The sequence below is a fragment of the Physella acuta genome, unplaced genomic scaffold (assembly GCF_028476545.2).
Source record: "Physella acuta isolate Inbredline_101_S28 unplaced genomic scaffold, ASM2847654v3 ptg001227l, whole genome shotgun sequence".
In the NCBI taxonomy this organism is placed as follows: Eukaryota; Metazoa; Mollusca; class Gastropoda; family Physidae; genus Physella; species Physella acuta.
The window spans coordinates 77,361-99,549 of record NW_026732744.1 but is presented as its reverse complement, the minus strand read 5'-3'; the positions used below and the strand labels follow the sequence as shown (position 1 = coordinate 99,549).

General features: G+C 42.2%; 1 protein-coding gene across 1 annotated transcript in view; it reads right to left on the bottom strand.

Annotated features, from left to right (window-relative positions):
• Positions 1–22,189, bottom strand: part of LOC131957266 (girdin) — an 87,065-nt gene that overhangs the window by 28,450 nt on the left and 36,426 nt on the right. Inside the window, exon 5 of the mRNA XM_059322000.1 lies at positions 1,338–1,407. Coding sequence (XP_059177983.1) covers positions 1,338–1,407 — 70 coding nt within the window. The remainder of the gene's footprint in view (positions 1–1,337; positions 1,408–22,189) is intronic.

The window sequence follows — 22,189 nt, the reverse complement described above, 5'->3', positions numbered from 1 at the left end:
TACAGGTGAGAGACTGGTGCAACAGTTACATGAGACAGGTGCAATAGTTACAGGTAAGAGACAGGTGCAACAGTTACAGGTGCAAAAGTTACAGGTGAGAGACAGGTGCAACAGTTACATGAGACAGGTGCAATAGTTACAGGTAAGAGACAGGTGCAACAGTTACAGGAGACAGGTGGAACAGTTACAGGAGACAGGTGCAATAGTTACAGGTGACAGGTGCAACAGTTATAGGTGACAGGTGCAACAGTTTATAGGTGAGAGACAGGTGCAATAGTTACAGGTGACATATGTAACAGTTACAGGTGACAGGTGTAACAATTACAGGTGAAAGGTGTAACAGTTATAGGTGACAGGTGCAACAGTTACAGGTGACAGGTGCAACAATTACAGGTGAGAGACAGGTGCAATAGTTACAGGTGAGAGACAGGTGCAACAGTTACAGGTGACAGGTGCAACAGTTTATAGGTGAGAGACAGGTGCAATAGTTACAGGTGACATATGTAACAGTTACAGGTGACAGGTGTAACAATTACAAGTGAAAGGTGTAACAGTTATAGGTGACAGGTGCAACAGTTACAGGTGACAGGTGCAACAGTTACAGGTGACAGGTGCAATAGTTACAGGTGACAGGTGGAACAGTTACAGGTGACAGGTGCAACAGTTACAGGTGACAGGTGCAATAGTTACTGGTGAGAGACAGGTGCAACAGTTAAGAGTGACAGGTGCAATAGTTACAGGTGAGAGACAGGTGCAACAATTACAGGTGACAGGTGCAACAGTTACAGGTGAGAGACAGGTGCAACAGTTACAGGTGACAGATGCAATAGTTACAGGTAAGAGACAGGTGCAGTAGTAACAGGTAAGAGACAGGTGCAACGGTTACGGATCAGAGACCGGTGCAATAGTTACAGGTGACAGGTGCAACAGTTACAGGTGTCAGGTGCAACAGTTACAGGTGTCAGGTGCAACTGTTACAGGTGACAGGTGCAACAGTTATAGGTGAGACATGAAACAGTTACAGGTGACAGGTGCAACAGTTACAGGTGACAGGTGTAACAGTTACTGGTGACAGGTGCAACAGTTACTGGTGACAGGTGCAACATTTACGTGTGACAGGTGCAACAGTTACAGATTTCAGGTGCAACAGTTACAGGTGTCAGGTGCAACAATAACAGGTGAGAGACAGGTGCAACAATTACAGGTGAGAGACTGGTGCAAGAGATACAGTTATTAATGTTAGTTAATTTCTACCAATGCTAACAACTCTTTCCTTGTTTTTTCTTTTCTTATAAAAGAAGAGCTCGAGTCTTACTATTTTCTACAGCTGCACCTACCCTTGCTAGGCTCCCTGCTGATGGCACCAGTATTGGGGAGACGCATGACCAGCAACTGTTGTAGAACATCCTGCAGATAAAGGCACCATGGTTAGGTCAAATGGGAAAAACTACACAAATTCCCTACATTTGGAGGTTATATAAGAAGTTGTTAACAATTGTACAACAGAGGCACCATGGTAAGGTGAAATGGGGAAAAATTATTGACAATTTCTATACATAGAAATTATCAGAGTCACCAAGAAAAGTAAAAACAGTTGGGAGGAAATCCCTGCACTTGAAAGCAAATAGGGTTCACATCCAGAGTATGAACCCCCCAGGCTCAATAGCTGGGTACAGCTACCCATCTAGGAGAGGAAACTCCAAAATCAAACAGTGTATAAACCCAAACTCATAAAAAACTATGCCATACTTTCGTGTGGATGTTTATACTGCTTTAAAGTTTAGTCTAATACAAGCTGTGTAAGAGAGAAATACGCGAAAGGGGAAGTAAGTACTAGTATCCAAATGGTTCATCTATATCAACGGTAAAGCCCCTTAGCACATGAGCAGAAACTGGAAACTCCTTGTTATAAAATCTATACAGAGATCTAGGACGCTGGCTGCTAATAGAATAAATACGCTTTGACTCGCAGACGACAAAAAACTTGCTAATAGGGTAAACAAAAGTAATAAAATAACCTTTAACGTTTGCAACGAGTACGGGTTAGTATTAGTGCTTCAAATTTCTCACGAACTACAAAGCTTTATCACTAGTCACCGTACTTAAAGGGTGGGGTGGGGTGGGGGTTGTTAGAAAAACAGGAAGAGACGTACTCTCTGTGGCATTCGGTGACCTAAAGAATCATCTGTCGCATTTCATTTGAATAAAAACATGTCAATCTTAATTCTACAAAAACAGCATACTACAAAAACACCTGGTCTCCTAGAAAAGAGGGTCGTTTCACATAGCTATGACAAGCCATCACAAGCCGATGTAATAGATACAGATAAACTCTACTTTATCTGTTCAGTCAGTTCTGGAAGGGTGCCTTGTAGTAATAGATTTATCAATATTTCAAAATCAATTTGTCCGAAATGCCACTAATTTTTAAATTAATCAATTTGTAACTATGCGATAAATTAAAGCTGTTTTTTTTTAAACTGAGGAAGCCAACAATACGTCCTTTTGATATTTCACACTATGGGCCACTTACAGACGCCATTAACTCTATAATTCCAGAATAATCTATCGGAGCTCGATACGATGCCGACTATGAATAGTTCGATTATTGGTCGATAGCTTTAGAACGCCGTCCATGCGCGTTAATCTGACACTTGATCGGCCAGGTTAATTAGCCGGAAATTGCCGGCAGGGTGTCCTGCCTTCCTAATTAGAACTCGGTGACACGAGCTCAGCTCTATTGGGTACCTGTCTAGGGGAAAGTAGGGCGGCTGGACATAGTGCTGACCACAGTAAATTTTTTAATGCCCATGGGCTCAAACAACAAACGTATATTGCAATACAAGTGCCCCGACATACGAGAGTTTTTAGATACGAGCAATAGAACGAGCTATTGTTTTGCTTTGAGTTACGAGCAAAATTTGAGATACGAGAAACCGAATATAGGCGGGTTTCACAGTTCATGAAATAAAAACAGTCAGAAAAAGTTGCAACTGGTCGGGCATCGCAGCTATTTAATGACATTTGTTTACAACATTCTGAAACATGTTTTTGTTTTATACGACCTGTACGTAAAAGTTATTGAAGCGCGGCATAGACCAGAAATGGGAAAAGCAGTCACGTAAAATTAAGCGATAATAAATTATCAAGCAGCATTTAATTTCAACTGTGTTAAGTGGATTGGAGTTAAGTTCCATTAAGTTTAGGGATAAAGCGTCGCATTAACGAGAAAGGGAATTTTAAAATGACCGAAAAAGTTTAGCACTAACAATGTAGAGAGTAAGCTCTAGTCGACTGATTGCTAAATAAAAACGCTATCACACCGATAGTCTACATAGGACATTGGCCAGGATATCTTAGCCAAAGTGCCAATTGGCCGGCCAATATACGAAATACATTGTCAATTTTTAGCTCTTCGGACTTTAGCCAGTACAATTCGACCAATGTACAAAATAAGCTAAGATCTTCGGGATTTGTCCAAGAGAGCCGGTTAATGTACATTGTGGCCGGCCAATGCGTGCTTTGACCGTAAACGTGTGAGAGAGAGAGAGAGAGAGAGAGAGAGAGAGAGAGAGAGAAAGAGAGAGTGTGTGTATATATATATGTGTGTGTATATATATATATATATATATATATATATATATATATATATATATATATATATATATATATATATATATATATATATATATATATATATATATATATATGTATGTGTATGTATATGTGTATATATATATATATATATATATATATATATATATATATATATATATATATATATATATATATATATATATATATATATATATATATATATATATATATATATATATATATTACATGCTGAATTATTCAATAAGGCTGTACATATTGTCAACGTAAAGTCTCAATTCGCAATCAAATGCTAATAATTTTAAGAGTAACCAGATCAATAACCAATCCATTCAAATCGAAGTACGACTACAGTATTGACCGACATACGGGAAATATCGCGCAACGAATGACAGATTAGCCCTAGTGTTTGACAGAAGCAGACGAGCGAACACATTATCAAACGATCAAGGCGGGGTAGACTCCCCGTGTCCCCGGGGGTACGGCGGACCCAGTCCCACACGTTTCTCTTTCCCGTCAGTCTCGTCATTGATAAGTCCCGGCCGGTTGTTAGTTCCCCCCACCCATTGAAACGTCAAACAACGTTTTTCAGCCCTCGACTGATTAACTTTTAGCGAGTATCGATTGATTGCTTTCTTCCCGGCTTAAGAGGGTAGGTACGGAGTTGTTTAGGTTTAGAATAGTGTGTCGGGGATTATCAGGTAGGTAAGTAGGTAGGACCAGGGTTACAGGTGGGTGGACTGATCAAGTGCTGAGTGAGATCATTATAGAGGGGCGCATAGGTGTGTATGGGAGGTGGGTGTTTTAGATAATTATTATAAAGAGTAGTATGGGTGTAAGGTTTATATAGGGGCGCATATGTGTATATGGGAGGTGGGTGTTTTAGATAATTATTATAAAGATGAGTATGGGTGTAAGGTAGGTGGGTGTATCAGATAGTAATAGTGGAGTATAATTGGTGTTTTAGTTAATTATCGTATAGAAATGTATGGGTGAGCATGGGAGGTGTGTGTTTAGATCATTATACAGAGGTGTATGGGAGGTGGGTGTCGAGATAATTATACAGAGGTGTATATGTGTGTTCTGGGAGGTGGGTGGTTTAGAAAATTATTATACTGTCTGTAATGATTGTTGGGTGTTTTACGATACAACTGCATGAAGACTTCATACCTCAATCAAATAAAATGACAGCTTAGCGTATCCACCAACTGTGGGTATATCGTGGCAGATGAAGTAAAGTTATCTGTAATTATTTAGCAAACCGTTTTGTATTTTCCGCAGACAAGAAAATAGCTACCGATTTCGGCGGAGCCGGTATAATAAATGATGAAAAGTTGATGTATTTAGCCTAACTGTTCTTTCGGTGGGGGGGGGGGGGGGGGGAGAGAGAGAGGAGGAGAAACTATAAAAAAAAAACGTTAATCTTATATAGAGAAGATTAGGGTCCACTCTAAATAAACACTGCTGATGTTAACGTTCTGGAATCGTATTCATGTTTCAGCTCCATTTTCAATCATGAGAATTTATAACCAGCTCTTGAAGAGAAGGGGATAAATAGCTTTGTTTTGGTTTTATTTTGTTTTGGACTTGCTACTGTATCAAGTGAAACTAAGCTCATTACGTCGGTGGTTCTCAACCGTTGCTCGAGTACCCTTCAGCTTATTTGCCGTTCACCCAGAGACCCTTGTGCTGACCGTGTGTGGTACTCGGCTAGTCCACTCCACCACTCGGTACAGACTACAACAATACCAGAGTGACCATAGCAATACACCTACCCGACACGCGTCGTTACCACAATAATACACAGATGGCGCTACCACGGTATTACACGCATACACAAACACATTGCGTTATGACACATCAAAACGCACACATAGGAAACACGTTAGTTATAAAGTAGAAGTAGAGACCATTAGATGGAGGTAAATATTTTTCTTCTTAAACTAGTTGAGTAACAGCCCTTCGCATAACTTCACTTCATACAACGTATAGCATACACATCAACATTAAATGTTTATGTATCTATTCTCCACGAGTCTCTGTAACAAAGAGATCTACTTTCATGTCTTAAACAGAGCAACTGATCCGTCTCCAGAGCTACGGAACTACACTTTGCTGACCGCTGGTCAAGCTATGATCCATGCCAACTGATCGTCTCCAGAGCTCCAGAACTACACTTTGCTGACCAGTGGTCAAGCTATGGTCCATGCCAACCGATGGTCTCCAGAACTACACTTTGCTGACCGCTGGTCAAGCTAAGGTCCATGCCAACTGATGGTCTCCAGAGCTCCGGAACTACACTTTACTGACCGCTGGTCAAGCTATGGTCCATGCCAACTGATCGTCTCTACAGCTCCGGAACTACACTTTGCTGACCACTGGTCAAGCTATGCTCCATGCCAACTGATGGTCTCTAGAGCTCCAGAACTACACCTTGCTCGCCGCTGGTCAAGCTATGGTCCAACCACTCTCCTCATGAGACACTGACTTCCGCCCCAAGGTAATAAAACAATCATCGGTGTTAAAAGCCACATCACTGACAATTTGATTTTTTTTTTACATTAAATGAACCCCACGGCTGTCAACCCATTTTTTCTATATTCAATTAGCCCAGGAGTGTCAATAAAACGTTTTTGTACATTTAATGAACTGGAGCTGTCAGTTACAATTTTTTTTGTAAATTGTTACAATAACGCCATTTTTTTATTGATGTCATCGGGATTCTATAGGCCGTACACAGAAAATTTCTTCTTGCTTTTCTTTTAAAAAAAAGACTTTCTTACATGCAAGGAAGGTTGAAAACAAGTCTTCTGTGTATCCGACTGACAGTCAAACATTGGCTAGGTGAAGAGAGTTTTTTTTTAAATGAAATCTGACACTTGATTGGTAAAGGGAGAGAGCGTACTGAGACTACAATTCTCAATACATTTCTACAAACATTTCACATACCCTAAGGTGTCATCTGTTATGGACGTCCACCCTTGGGGGGGGGGGGGGGGGGGTTAGACTGCTGTGGATCTCTGAAACGAACGACTACTATGGTAGCAGCTACAGAGTTTTTTCAGGTTTCTCTTCGGGACGGAACATATACTTGTGTGCGCAACCCCTCCCCCCACCCCCCCCCCCCCCCACGAGAAAAACAAAATGTCTGAAAGAAACTCAGCAGCTATATCTAGAGATTTATTTTAACCATCGTGGTATGTGTATATGTGTTTAAACGCTGTCAACACAACCCGTTCTTCAGCTTCTATTGGACAAGTAATTTAATCAGTCCACCCCTGTCACAGCGGCTTTAGAGCGACCAGGGGTGGACTGGCTGTGGACAAGAGACCCAGGACATTTTTAAAGGACCCCAGATTTGAAATTTTCATCGTGCTTTTTTCTCTATCAAAGCCTACATTTTAAGGAGTGGTAAAATACCAAAAAAAAATTGAAATAGGAATTTTACAGCACTGTTCCTGGAGAACCAAATTTTTTTTTTCCTGGGAAGCCCACCAGGTTTTTCCCCGGTACACCGGCGGGCCAGTCCATGCCTGGGTGCGAACAAGTTACCGCCAGTCCCTTCACCCCTGCCCTATCCCCCCACACAGAAAAAGAAAATAAGCAGCCAAATCCTTGTTTCAGACACACCATCCCTAACTCCACTCGACCATACATCCAAGTTCCCAATACAACTTCATAAATATGAGCTACGAGTAGACTAGTCAGTCCAACACTCCTATTGAAACAATCATACCGTAATTAGTGACAGCTAGATCTAGCGAGATTAGAAGAATCACTACAAAAGAACGAATCAGCGGGAAGCCTAACAAGTCTTTGTCTGGTATGACAGTACCAATAAATGATCTAATCACGTGATTAATCGAAACGCATGTCAGTCTTTAGATCGTGGTACGGCAATCTTAAGTGCTAGTCAAATCGTGGTGAATACATTTTTAGAGCTAAAAAGTGTTTGTCCTAAAAATATACGGTTACTTTCGAAAATGGCCCGTTATTGTTATTCAAACAGTCGGCTACATGTAGCTGTGGTTAAACAAATATGTTGTATTAAGTAGATCTATAATGACTTTATACTTTAAAAAATTGTTTTCTTCCAACTTCAGCACAGTAACTAGAAAATTTTCGCCTGTCTTTTTTTTTCTTTAAGCATTTTTTAACAAAACAAAGAGGAACACAAATTTCAATTTTTAGAAAAACCCAACGAAATCAATGTTTACCATCCCCCTCACCACATTGTTTACCCATTCATGTTGTTATAAAACACAAAAAATGTGAAACGAGCTGCAAAAACTATTAAAAATCTTTTTTTTTTCCTTTGTAGCTTTGTCACTCAAACATGCACACGCAAAAAAAAAAAAAAAAAAAAAAAAAAAAAACCAAGACACCAAAACAAACAGCCTTTGTTTGCAGCATACATGTTGAACGTCTATGTTTTATTTCAATCAACTGCACGTTTCACAGATTCGGTCCTTCTAACGAAAGGAGCTGCTACGTTTTTAGTTATAAAGCATAACTGTCCTTGTTTTTTAAAAACTTTTGGCTGTTTTGATATTTGCTTTCGATGATGTTAAAATTCCCAATTATACACGACTGAGCACATCCAACCCTGCCCCTCCGAATTATGCAAATACCGACCTGTCCCTATGGTGCATTTAACTCCGTTATTTGAAATCTTCGTTCGTGGAAGAATATTACAAATGCAACTTAAGGTTAATACCGGTTCTGCGTTAGGCTCTTGGGATAATATGTAGCGCGATATAGTCCTTAGTGGTGGTTTAAAATACATCATTATACAACAGAATAGAACAGCCTACACAACATTTACTCCAGCTGATTCTAATACAGTCCTAAGTAGCGGTATAAGGTACATCATTATACAACAGGAGAGAACAAACCACCAAGTCCTTTACTCCAGATGATTTCAATACAGCCCTAAGAGGTGGTATAAAATACATCATTACACAACAGAACAGCCCACCCAGCCCTAAGTGGTGGTATAAAATACATCATTATACAACAGAACAGCCCACCAAGCCCTTTACTCCAGATGATTCCAATACAGCCCTAAGTGGTGGTATAAAATACATCATTATACAACAGAACAGCCCACCCAGCCCTTTACTCCAGATGATTTCAATACAGCCCTAAGTGGTGGTATAAAATACATCATTATACAACAGAACAGCCCACCCAGCCCTAAGTGGTGGTATAAAATACATCATTATACAACAGAACAGCCCACCCAGCCCTTTACTCCAGATGATTTCAATACAGCCCTAAGTGGTGGTATAAAATACATCATTATACAACAGAACAGCCCACCCAGCCCTTTACTCCAGATGATTTCAATACAGCCCTAAGTGGTGGTATAAAATACATCATTATACAACAGAACAGCCCACCCAGCCCTAAGTGGTGGTATAAAATACATCATTATACAACAGAACAGCCCACCCAGCCCTTTACTCCAGATGATTCCAGTCAGCTGGAAGGCCCTGAATATTTAAAGACCGCACCCACCTCTCATGACGTTAAAGACTTGTAACAGGGTCCATGGTCCCAGGCCGGCTAGTGGGATGTGATAAAGACAATATCAACGTATGGTGGTGACTGAGGTGGTGGTGACTTGGACGAGGTGACTAGGATGGTGGTGACTTGGACAGTGGTGAGTGACTTGTGAGTGACTGGGACGGTGAGTGACTTGTGAGTGACTGGGATGGTGAGTGACTTGTGAGTGACTGGGATGGTGAGTGACTGGGATGGTGAGTGACTTGTGAGTGACTTGTGAGTGACTGGGGTGGTGGGTGACTGGGATGGTGAGTGACTTGTGAGTGACTGGGATGGAGAGTGACTTGTGAGTGACTTGTGAGTGACTGGGAAGGTGAGTGACTTGTGAGTGACTGGGGTGGTGAGTGACTGGGATGGTGAGTGACTTGTGAGTGACTTGTGAGTGACTGGGATGGTGAGTGACTTGTGAGTGACTGGGGTGGTGAGTGACTGGGATGGTGAGTGACTTGTGAGTGACTGGGATGGTGAGTGACTTGTGAGTGACTGGGGTGGTGAGTGACTGGGATGGTGAGTGACTTGTGAGTGACTGGGATGGTGAGTGACTTGTGAGTGACTGGGGTGGTGAGTGACTGGGATGGTGAGTGACTTGTGAGTGACTGGGGTGGTGAGTGACTTGTGAGTGACTTGTGAGTAAATTGTGAGTGACTGGGATGGTGAGTGACTTGTGAGTGACTGGGACGGTGAGTGACTTGTGAGTGACTTGTGAGTGACTGGGATGGAGAGTGACTTGTGAGTGACTGGGACGGTGGGTGACTTGTGAGTGACTTGTGAGTGACTGGGATGGAGAGTGACTTGTGAGTGACTGGGATGGTGAGTGACTGGTATGGTGAGTGACTTGTGAGTGACTTGTGAGTGACTGGGATGGTGAGTGACTTGTGAGTGACTGGGACGGTGAGTGACTGGGATGGTGAGTGACTTGTGAGTGACTTGTGAGTGACTGGGGTGGTGGGTGACTGGGATGGTGAGTGACTTGTGAGTGACTGGGATGGAAAGTGACTTGTGAGTGACTTGTGAGTGACTGGGACGGTGAGTGACTTGTGAGTGACTGGGGTGGTGAGTGACTTGGATGGTGAGTGACTTGTGAGTGACTTGTGAGTGACTGGGATGGTGAGTGACTTGTGAGTGACTGGGGTGGTGAGTGACTGGGATGGTGAGTGACTTGTGAGTGACTGGGGTGGTGAGTGACTTGTGAGTGACTTGTGAGTGACTTGTGAGTGACTGGGATGGTGAGTGACTTGTGGGTGACTGGGATGGTGAGTGACTGGGATGGTGAGTGACTTGTGAGTGACTTGTGAGTGACTGGGACGGTGAGTGACTTGTGAGTGACTGGGATGGTGAGTGACTTGTGAGTGACTGGGACGGTGAGTGACTGGGACGGAGAGTGACTTGTGAGTGACTGGGACGGTGGGTGACTTGTGAGTGACTTGTGAGTTACTGGGATGGAGAGTGACTTGTGAGTGACTGGGATGGTAAGTGACTGGGATGGTGAGTGACTTGTGAGTGACTTGTGAGTGACTGGGATGGTGAGTGACTTGTGAGTGACTGGGACGGTGAGTGACTGGGATGGTGAGTGACTTGTGAGTGACTTGTGAGTGACTGGGATGGTGAGTGACTGGGATGGTGAGTGACTTGTGAGTGACTTGTGAGTGACTGGGATGGTGAGTGACTTGTGAGTGACTTGTGAGTGACTGGGACGGTGAGTGACTTGTCAGTGACTGAGGTGGTGAGTGACTGGGATGGTGAGTGACTTGTGAGTGACTTGTGAGTGACTGGGATGGTGAGTGACTTGTGAGTGACTGGGACGGTGAGTGACTTGTGAGTGACTTGTGAGTGACTGGGATGGAGAGTGACTTGTGAGTGACTGGGATGGAGAGTGACTTGTGAGTGACTGGGATGGAGAGTGACTTGTGAGTGACTGGGACGGTGGGTGACTTGTGAGTGACTGGGACGGGAGTGACTTGTGAGTGACTTGTGAGTGACTGGGATGGAGAGTGACTTGTGAGTGACTGGGACGGTGGGTGACTTGTGAGTGACTGGGACGGGAGTGACTAACGTGGGAGAAACTAAGACGGCGAGACACAAAAAGAAAACATGGTCTGTTATTTAATGGCTGTAATACAATTGGCGGGTCGAGGTAATCCCAGGAGAGTGCTAGTCTGTTCTCTGAGCGGACAGTCTATGGGTGGGGTGAGTGGATTACATGAGCATTTAGTTCAAAGGTCGTGCAGGACAAAGGTGAATTGGTATGTTGTTGAATTGTCGTGCTGTTGAATTGTGTAGTTGAATGGTCGTGTTGTTGAAATGTCGTGCTGTTGAATTGTGTAGTTGAATGGTCGTGTTGTTGAATTGTCGTGCTGTTGAAATGTCGTGTTGTTGAATTGTGGTGCAGTTGACTGGACCAATCCAAAAAAAAAAAAAAACAGAAGATTCCAGCAAGTCATAAGTCGTCATGGTAGAGTGTGTGTAAGAGAGAGAGAGAGAGAGAGAGAGAGAAAGAGAGAGGGGGGGAGGAGAACGAGAGAGAGATGATAAAAAATGAAGGCGCACTATATATGTAGGTAGGCTGATCAAACAAGGACAAGTATCATAAGAGAAAACTAAAAGATCACTTCAACGTTTCGACGTGGTCGTTCATGTTAACAGGACAGCGTTCGTATACTAAACTAACAATGCGTTTGTTGAAGACAGCATATCAAAAACTATGTATCGCGAACTATGTATCGTGTAAGACTCATTAAAACCTGATGTTTGTGCGAACGTGTAAGAACGACAGCACAAGCCTGCACTAAATGATAACATCTAACAAACAGCGACTTTGCAACATAAACACGAGTCTACATCACGGTACCCAAACTGAAGGTATAGTGTGTTTGTTTTTCTTTAAAATTAGATTCGCTTTCTCTCTATATACCAAATCAATGACATATAATCGTTTGTTGATCAATACATGGTGGAAAAAAAAGAAGGTGTGTTACAGAATTGTCCTGCTTCATTGACACGAAGGTGAGAATGGATCTAGAAGCTGATATAATCAATAGATCTATTAAAATAATGACATTATTATAGTAGTATACATCTGATGAGTTACTTGACAGATTATTACAATAAACAGAGCAATTAATGTGCCTTACTTACAGTTTAAGTTTAAAGGATACGGTACTTTTACTGAATGTTAAGGTAACCTAGCTGGGGTGAAGTTTTACTTTTCCTATCCCATTGAAAAAATATCAGGCTGGAGGTGATATAGGTTAATCTTATTAATGATAGGCAATCATTTGACATCTAATAAGATAGTCCACCCTATCGCGACCTCCGTACCACAACATGGACATTCTTCTAATAAAGACATTCCCTCCAATATCGACTTCCACGCCGAAATGGACATTCATCTAAAGACGACTTGCGACTTATACAGAGATACATTTAATAAACACTTCTCAGCTAATACAGACATTCATCTAATAAAAACATTCCACCTAATACAAACTTCCTAACTAATATAGACATTCATTCCAGCCAATCACGACTTCCCTAACAAAATTGGACATTCACCTAATAAAGACATTCCACCTAATAACGCCCCCCCCCCCCAATGATTGTGTGGCTTTTAACACGCGAGGAGAGCAGGTTGAGGCAACCATTTGACAGGCGATCGTCGATATTAGCCATTTACATGGGCAACCTTTTTTATTTCCCTTTCACTCGGACAGGGGGGGGGGGATGGGGGAGCGAGGTTGAATAAAGAAACAAGACAAACTTAAAGAGACGGAAAGAGGGAGGGAGATAGAGAGAAGGAAAAAAAACATGTTGGTCTAAAGGCGTGGAAGATGGTCAGTGGGACCATATTTAGGCTAGACTTTGGCCAGGGCACATCTTCAGCATTCTCCAGGTGGTATCGCTCAGTTTTCTAAATCGCCTGAAAGGTTGGTGTTGTTGTCGATTGCCAACATAGCGTCGGTCGCTACCATAACAACGGTACCTAACACGTGTCCGTTAATTAACGTGATACACGACCTTGGTTCATTTCCGTTATGTGGGACCGGGTGACTAGATGAACCCTACTCGTTCCGCCCCTCTAGAATTGAAGCAATTGTATGCCATAAAGTTTGTATCCATGCTAGACTTAAAGGCATATTGGTTGACTGGTACCACCCCCTCCCCCTTTATAATGACTATGTGCCATAATCTGTCTAAAAAGACATAAAATCGAACAGGCTACCTTGTTATAATCACGGAACGGCGTGGCTAGAAGGTAGAGCGCTAGACTGCTAACCCGTTACGTCTAGAGTTCGAATCCGAGTTCAAGTCAGTAGGACGTTTCCGAGGTCACAGAAACAGGTGAACCCCCCTTGCCCCGTGGACCGTCAGGTTAGAAAAGTGAACTTTTTTTTTTACTTTAACCTTGTCATAAATTGCTAATGTCAAGTCAATAATAATGGAAACATTCGACAGGAAAAAGCCCCACTAGGGGGGGGGGGGGGTGATCAGACAACCAATTAAAACAGTCTGTGAGTGTTTGTATGGCAATGTGTTAAGCATAGAAGGCTACCCAACAGATCGGTGGGCAAATCGTGGCACTCTTTCTTTCCCCTTCCCCCCCCCCCCCCCGCTCCCCTTATGTTTTGAGACACATGCCACTTTCTATTTTGATTTTGAAAACGATGCCCCCCCCCCCCCAATCGTGCCCTTTCTACATGTATAGGGATAGTGTTGCCCCTAACCATGCCCCCCTCTCCCTTTGAGTCTGTCAGTACACCGATGCCCCAACCATACGTCCCCCCCCCCCCCGCCTGTCGGGATACCAATGCCCCAACCATACCCCCCCCCATCCCCGCCTGTCGGGACACTGATACCCCAACCATACGTCCCCCCCCCCCCCCCCCCGCCTGTCGGGACACCGCTGGCCGTTGCTTCACGTGTGGTCAGCGGCCACGAGCAAACAATCTGGTCTCAGTGCGGACGGCTGTACCTGTTTTAGCACGTCTTGTCAGCGGCGTTTTCTACAGTTTCATCAATGGGGGGGGGGGGGATGCGAAGAAATTATCTTTCTTATTTCTTTCTAACTTGGTTTCAACAGTGTTTTAATGATTGGATTGGGGGGGGGGGGCTACGTTGAAAGTCCATGATGTACTTAATAAAGCAATAAAAGTAAGAGTTACTGAAATGGGATTTGACATTTGAGGATATTAAAGCTGTATCGAGTGTGTTTCCAAACGTAAGTTAATGTGTATAAGAGTGCAGATGATGTGTGAAATAAAAATAAACTTAAGATTACCTCATTGTTTAATTACGTTATGGTATCTTGTGGTAGAAAACTAGACGTATTGGGTCCACCAGTCAGCACCCCAGTCAGTCCCCCAGTCAGCACCCCATGACCAACATCACAGACGACGCCCCTGCTGACTTCCCGTTACACCTGCACTGCGAGAAGCTGGGAGAGGCAGGTCGTCAAAAGTTGCCACGTTTTCACATACACGTGTGCTGGACACTCGTTGAAACGTTTTCACATCTTTGTCGATTAGAAACTCCACATATGTGTATGTTAAATACAGAACCCAGTCAGTTACTACCAGAAATTCACTACTTTCTAGTCTGATTTACGTCTCATGAATTAAAGCGCCCCACCCCCTTTTCACAAACACACACACACACACTAACTACTCAATAATGACTCGAAATCGTACTTACTGCAAATACATTTTTTAAAAATGCTCAGAAAAAGAAAGTATCCAAGAGAGAGAGAAAAAAACAAAAATGAAGCCAGACATAGTGGCATTTCGAGATACAAATGTAATTACTTTTTAATTTCGTAACCTTTCTCTTAAATCAATTAGCTCGTACGTCAAAGCAATTCGTCCGTATCTCAGAGCAGAAGTCTCCATTGAAATTAATTGAATCGCCTCATTAATCCTTTCCAGTCCCCCAAAAGCCACCTCAACTATGGTGTTACACGTTTTTAAAAGAGAAAAATCTATTTACAAATGATGACTTTTGTAATGTAAAGAAAAAAAAACTGGCTTTAAATTGTGTATTGACCTTGGAAACAAGCGGACTTAGCCTACTAAAGATGCTGGCGGGGGGGGGGGGGGGCTTCACTTGGTTCGTTTACTGGTAACACTGTTAATGCTAAACTCTTTCGGTTAATTCAATTCCTCGTTAGACTGTTAATGCTACACTAAATCCTAAGCTTAACGTAACTTAATTAGACTTCACTGAACCTGAACACAATTGAACTTAAGCTTAATTTTCGTCACTGCCTTTCTTTTCGCTGGCCTTTGCCTGTATTGTCACAATTATCTAACTTTCGACGGCATGACTTTTTTTTAAAAACTTGTCAACGGTTACTAGTGTCAAATTTTACACGTATTTCAAAGCAAAATATTGCTCGCTGGTGACTCGTATCTAAATTGTGTTTAAAACTCGTAGATTAGGGCACTTGTTTGTCGAAGTCCCAGCGTACATTTCATCAGTACACCAAGGTGATCCCAGACTAAAAAAAAACAAACGACCACAGCGGCGGGGAATGAAAACAATTCTTTCTTAGTTTCCAACAACAATTTAAGGAATTTCTAGAACCAACAAACCCTCAAGGGGGATCACTCAACTCTCCTCTCACACTAAATAAACCAAATTTCTCGAACATTTTTTTTAAATGGGTGGTCACACACCTTGCGTTATTTGTTGTGGGGGGAGGGGGGTGGCTACTTGTCACGTGGTTAATGTGTTTGGTGAGTGGACCATTAGGAGATGCTCGGCGTTGTAAGGGGATAAATTGATTAAGGCGGATTAGTTGGGGAATTAGGAGAGCGTTTATCGTTCTTTTATAAGAGAAACAAAAATATGGAACATAATGCGGTGTTGGTACAAAAGAATTATTTCAGTATCAATGTATGAAAGCTGAAATAAGGAAGCAAAATAGTAAGAAACATTATATCATTAGACCAGCAATTTAGACCAGTACAAGTGTATAAGAATTAACATATGCTATCTTTAGATCAGTAGAAGTGTAGATGAATTAACATGTTACGTTATCTTTAGACCGGTAGGTAGTGTAGACCAGCAATTCACATTTGTGTTAAAGTATTCAACACCAATAGCAACAATGAAAAAGTAATCGAATTATCAGCATCGATCATTATTCAGGTGGGTTAGATCAGGGGCATAACGCGTGAAAATTATGCGATTTTTTAAACATATTCAACAATGCCAAAATAAAGAATCTTTGGCGTTTGTAAATTGTATTAAGCCACAGAAGGCAGAATTATAGTCATCGCAGAGCTACAAGGCATGCAGTCTCGTCACACTAGAGAGAAACAATTATTGGAGAATCCTATTTATTTTATTTATTTATTTTCACAGATGTATCAATTTTTCGCTAAAAAATTGTTAGTTTAAAAAAGATGACTACATTTAAAAAATTGGGACGTTTTGTTGACAGAGTGCTTGCCAAAAATAAACCCAGCCGCATCTAAAGCTGAAGTTATGGTCACTATGGAGTCGGGGCTCTTGAGACAGAACAAATGACTAGTCTTCCGCCGCTGTGAGTGTTCCGTTCATTTTTTTTTCTAAACCTTTTTTAACCCACAAATGTCCATACTGACACAGAGGTCTGGGCACAATAATAAAGGAAAATAACAATACACCTGACGGTCAAGCCAAACAAATTACAAAGGCCGTACTGATTATATTCTCAACCAAGCCGTATTCAACACACACGGGGAAGATTGGGGACAATTGAAAATATTAACAATACACCCTGTGGTCAAGCTGAATTTAAAGAGGGAAGGGGGGAAACAGGAAAGGGCAATTTGACTTGAGCTAGTAGAGTTTTGAATGTTGCAGTTCATCCCTAGAACCATTTGCTAGAAACCTCTACACGGGTGGTCTTGTAGAGGGGGTGGAAGCAAGCGTTGTAACTGAGATAGCAATATTAACAGAAAGTGATATTTCAACGCCAAGGGTAAAACAAAGGTACAGAAAACAGTCCAAGTAAAGACAGAACAGCCAGAAACCAACGGTGAAATGGCAGGTTCGGATCCCGTTGGTTTCTGGCTGCTCTGTCTTTACTTGGACTATTTTCTGTACCTTTGTCTACCATTGGCGTTGAAATATCACTTTCTGTTAATATTGCTACACGGGTAGTCATGTTTCTTGACTACTGTTTACCAGTTCCATTTGTTAAGCTTCCCCTAACCAAACGATACCACACATCGTCAGAGAATATTGATCCCAAACTGTTATATCAATTCAACCGTTACTTAACCCTAATCAATAACGCCATAAAAATCCCAATATTCTCACAAATGTGGCGAGTCTGAGTTTTATATACACACAGTAATGTGTTTGTATGGGGTGAGGGCATCGACCTTTAAAGTGACGTACATATTTCTCCAGTCGGACTATATATAACACAAATGACACATTTCAAATTTCAATGTTTATTAATGTATACACACTCCATTTATTTTTAATTCTAACTCTACTGTCCCGCATATAACTTCTACTATTTGACTAACTTTCTGTTACAACCATGATTTATTCTTTAATTATAATCTAACTAATCTACGCTCCACACTCCAATTCAGCTATCTCATATCACTATCTACGTCCAACTTCTTAATTCACGCTCGAATGACCAACTGCCCTAAAGCTTCACTGATCACCTACGTGATCGGTCCGAAAGTTCCCAATTAAGTTCTTACTTCTAGCTTCTGCTTGACCAATGGCATTCCCAAACTTCTAAATATAATTATGTTTGCGTCATCACAGATTTCCAACCAAAAGTCTGTCTGGTACCTTCTAAACGTAGACCTATCTACAGGTCTATAGCGAGGGTCAGTGGAGAGGTGGGCGTCAGTGACTGCACCACTTTAGGTGACTTTACCTGCAAACATCGAGTACGGGAGGGAGCGGATTGGGTGAGGGGGGGGGGGGGGGCGTGTGTTTAAAGGCTACATCAGCGGTCTACGAGCTGCTTGAGACGACCAGCTTTCATGTTAAGACCCCCGCTCTCTGCGCCATCTTCAAACAGCTGACTCAGTTCGTTTACCTTCCTGCACTAATCTAGGTCTATCACGTGGTTTATCACGTTTATACCCCCCCCCCCCTCACACCATGACTAGGTTTACGTGGTCATTTACCTCTCCCCCATCCAAAACTCTATATCAATTCCCCCCCCCCCCCCCAGTAATTTCTATGTTCGCATGCCCCCCTCCCCTCAATAATTTTCGTGTATCACATGACTGCATGACTTGTGGGGTCGATATAAAACAACAGCCCACATAGGCAGGTTTGACGTGCTAGATCACATTTAATGCCTCACTTTACCCGTGACCATTATTTTTTTGGTGGCTTTGAAGCTGGGTTTTAACTTTTTTTTTTCTTTTGGCTCATTACAGAGGGGCAGGGGAGTATGACGGGCCCACTAGCTCGATTCTCTCACGCAGTCTCCAGTCCTTAGAACACAGGGTAGCAGAACTAACATAATGATTTCAACGACGTGTCAAACAAAAGAAAATAAAGAAAACGAGCCGACCCGCGGCGTATCATACGCCGCTATTTAGTTGTTTTATTTTCTACTTTTCAGTAATTCATAATTTGTGAATTCGACAGTACCAATGCTGCCACTGAAAATATTTGCTTTAAAACACTACCCCCCCCCCCCCTTTCCCCTAACCCCGACCCTACACCCCCCCCCCCCCGTGAAAGCAGCCTCCTCTTAGTCACCTCCTGTAAGTTTAAAATCGTTTCAAACTAAATTATCTGCCCCTAATAGCCCTAAATGTAAACATTTTGCGTGACCACAGCTCACCAGACCATGTGGGGGTGGGGTGGGGGTGGTAGTGATAGTGATAGTGATAGAGAGAAAGAGAGGGGACTGCAAGGCGCCGCTTGCAGCTTGTTTCTTAACGTCTCCCAGAAGAGAATTATATACATAGATAGATAGATAGATGGATGTGATGCCACACAACACCCATTGACATAGATTTCTCCCGTTACTGGCCTACCTAAAACCATTTGTCTGCGCTTTATTTCTATAACCATTTTTCTCTCCATACTCAAGTTTTGTTTTATTTTTATTTATTTTTTGGTCCATGGGGGAGGGGGTGTCAACTTTGTTTCTGTCACTTCGATGTATGAAGGGGCAATGTGCTCAGCACCATACCCAGCGACTATTACTTTGCCTAACGGGGGCCAGGTACTCATGAGAGCTGGGTGGACTCAGGGACGTCATACGGACTATAAAACCTACACTCGCAAAAAGAGACGGACTGTCCACCACACCACCCACAAAGAGGGCAGACACCGGATAACGCCACCACCCATCTAGTTACGCTGTTTGCCACCACCGACACATTGGGTCGCTAGCCAGCCGGTCCGCGCCGCCACTTGGAGATACACTATCCATATCAACGGCGCTTGACGCCACTCCAGCTATCTATCTACAAACTTTCAAACACGGTAACATATAAACACTGCGATTTACAGTACCCTTGTAAAGATACGATCGAAACGAGAAAGGGTTTATACTTTTTAAAATAGTTTGGCCCTGTATAGGAAACAGAATCAAACCACTTTTTTTTAATCCTCGTTTTTTTAAGCTACACGCAAGGGTTGTAAAAATGTAAGCAAAATTCTCCCCCTACCCCCCCCCCCCGATACACACGCAATATCTGGGCGTGGTTTTATCGCCTATATTTCCCCACTTGGATCAAACCGCCCACAGATCACACTGTATGAAATTATAATGAGTGATCGCAGAGAATTGAAGACCGTATTTGCATAAAACAAAACAACAAGCTATGTGTGCACATTATCTATTTCCTCCCCAGCTGGGCTAGTAAGTTTATGTAAGGAGTTAAATATCAGGGGCATAATCATGAAGCTAACATGGTAAACTACAGCCTCGTTTCACCAAGTTGTCAATAAGCAACGATTATATTAGTATTTGGGACATTTGCTCGGATAGTAGAGCATATGACTGGTTACCCAAAAATCTAGAGTTCGAGACCCCGGATCGTGTACACAGAACGTCCCCGAATCCACCCAGCTCTTAGGGGTACTTGATTCAAGTTAGGCTAAGTAAAGGCGGCTGGGCATAGTGCTAACTATAATATCCCTTCATATGCCGAAGTCAGTAAAACAGGTGAACCCCAATTCAACTGCCCCTAAGACCGTTCGGTTCGGAAGAATAATTATGTTATTATTGTTATACTAAGTTTCAATAAGATTGCCACAAAAACTATTTAAAAAAAATTACGTTGCGCTTAACAGTCCAAGATTTGATACCAGAGCTTTAACTAAATTTGATATTTTTATTGGCTCCTATTCAAAACGAAAAAAAACAAAAAAACAACAGCTTGCTTAATTTCGTTGACCCTATGTTTCCCAATTACCGCCCCAGTAAATCACGCCAACGACGACAGTTATTTTAGAGGGGTAGGACAACACGCTAGGATAAATCGTAGATCAATACTAGAAAATAGCCCCAGCATTCAATTCCCAATGTCGCCATTTCAAGTGCACTTTAGGGATTACTGTATATTTTTTTTTATTTCCAACATCCCCCCAGATCCGATTATTTAGCATGAGTAAAAATCTGAGAGGAAGTGATTAAGGTTTAGGATATTGTATATGAATAAGGCTAAAACTATGACTGTTTAACTTGCGAAGATCCGGACTTATAAAGTATGCACTGTCGGATGTAGTGAGCGTGGGTTGGTTTTGCTGTTTATCGAACAGAAAAAAATGGGAGAACAAGATATTAATAAGAGCAACTGTTCACACACACCCAGAGACAATGGGACATTACCCTCGACTAGCACTGGATGGGCTGGGGTCAAACCTAACTGGCTGTCCAGTCCCCAATGGCTTAAAGAGTTAGCTTAACGGTTCGGCTAGCACTAGATGGGCTGGGGTCAAACCTAACTGGCTGTCCAGTCCCCATGAGATATGGCTTAAAGAGTTAGCTTAACGGTTCGGAGTTAAGTGACCGGTGCGATCCGATACCGACTATTCCGTTCACCCTGGTCGATCTAATGGCTGGCTCGCACGGAGCTCTATTTCACGACCAAAAAATATGAAGAAATATGAGGTAAACATTGTGAAGATATGTGACGTTAAAAATATGAATAAATGTGGGGTAAACATTGTGAAGAAATGTGAGGTAAAAAATGTGAAGATGTGTGAGGTTAAAAAATATGACGAAATGTGAGGTAAAAAATGTGAAGATAACAGAGGTTTTAAAAACCGCTGGCGCTAATCACGTGCTAATTGCCACTCTTGGTGATAAAGCTGACAAGATGGAGGATGTTTTCTTTTATACTACTTTCTACACAAATTTATTCGTTTCCAAACTTTATTTGTTTTGATTACAATAGGACAGGATATTGTGTTTGATATGCCATGTTCGAGGGCTGCAATTTTATATAGCAAGGATTATCTGTGGCATTGAGGGGGGGGGGGGGGGGGGTACAGGTTCTAGCCTAGGCTCTTCAGTCTTGATCAAGATTAAAATGAAAAGCTATGAAATAAAATTATATTTTCTCTATTTGGAAGCTAGGCCTAAGTTCTAAACCAGACTGAGCACGATGAGCTTGGGTTATAAAAATAAAGGGTTTCTACTCATCGCAGACCGTTTTTTTTAAATAGGAAAGGGGTTGATGAAAGCCGAATCAAATAGTATGTTTGAAGTGAGGTACCAACACCACATTCAATACTATTGATCACGCCTGTGTAGCTATTCGTTTCAGGAAAGAACAGACTCTGAACCACAACGTTGGACCTACCACAAAATACGTTTTATTTATTTTCTCTGTACCACAACGTTGGACCTACCACAAAATACGTTTTATTTATTTTCCCTTCAAATGAAAAGAAGCCAGCCACTGATGGCCAAAAGGGACCACACTGTATTATTCTATATCCTCCCCCCACGCACCCTCCTCCCAAAGCAAATAACAAAACGGGCCCTTAATCCCCAGGGACAGTTATCGGCGCTTCGCTC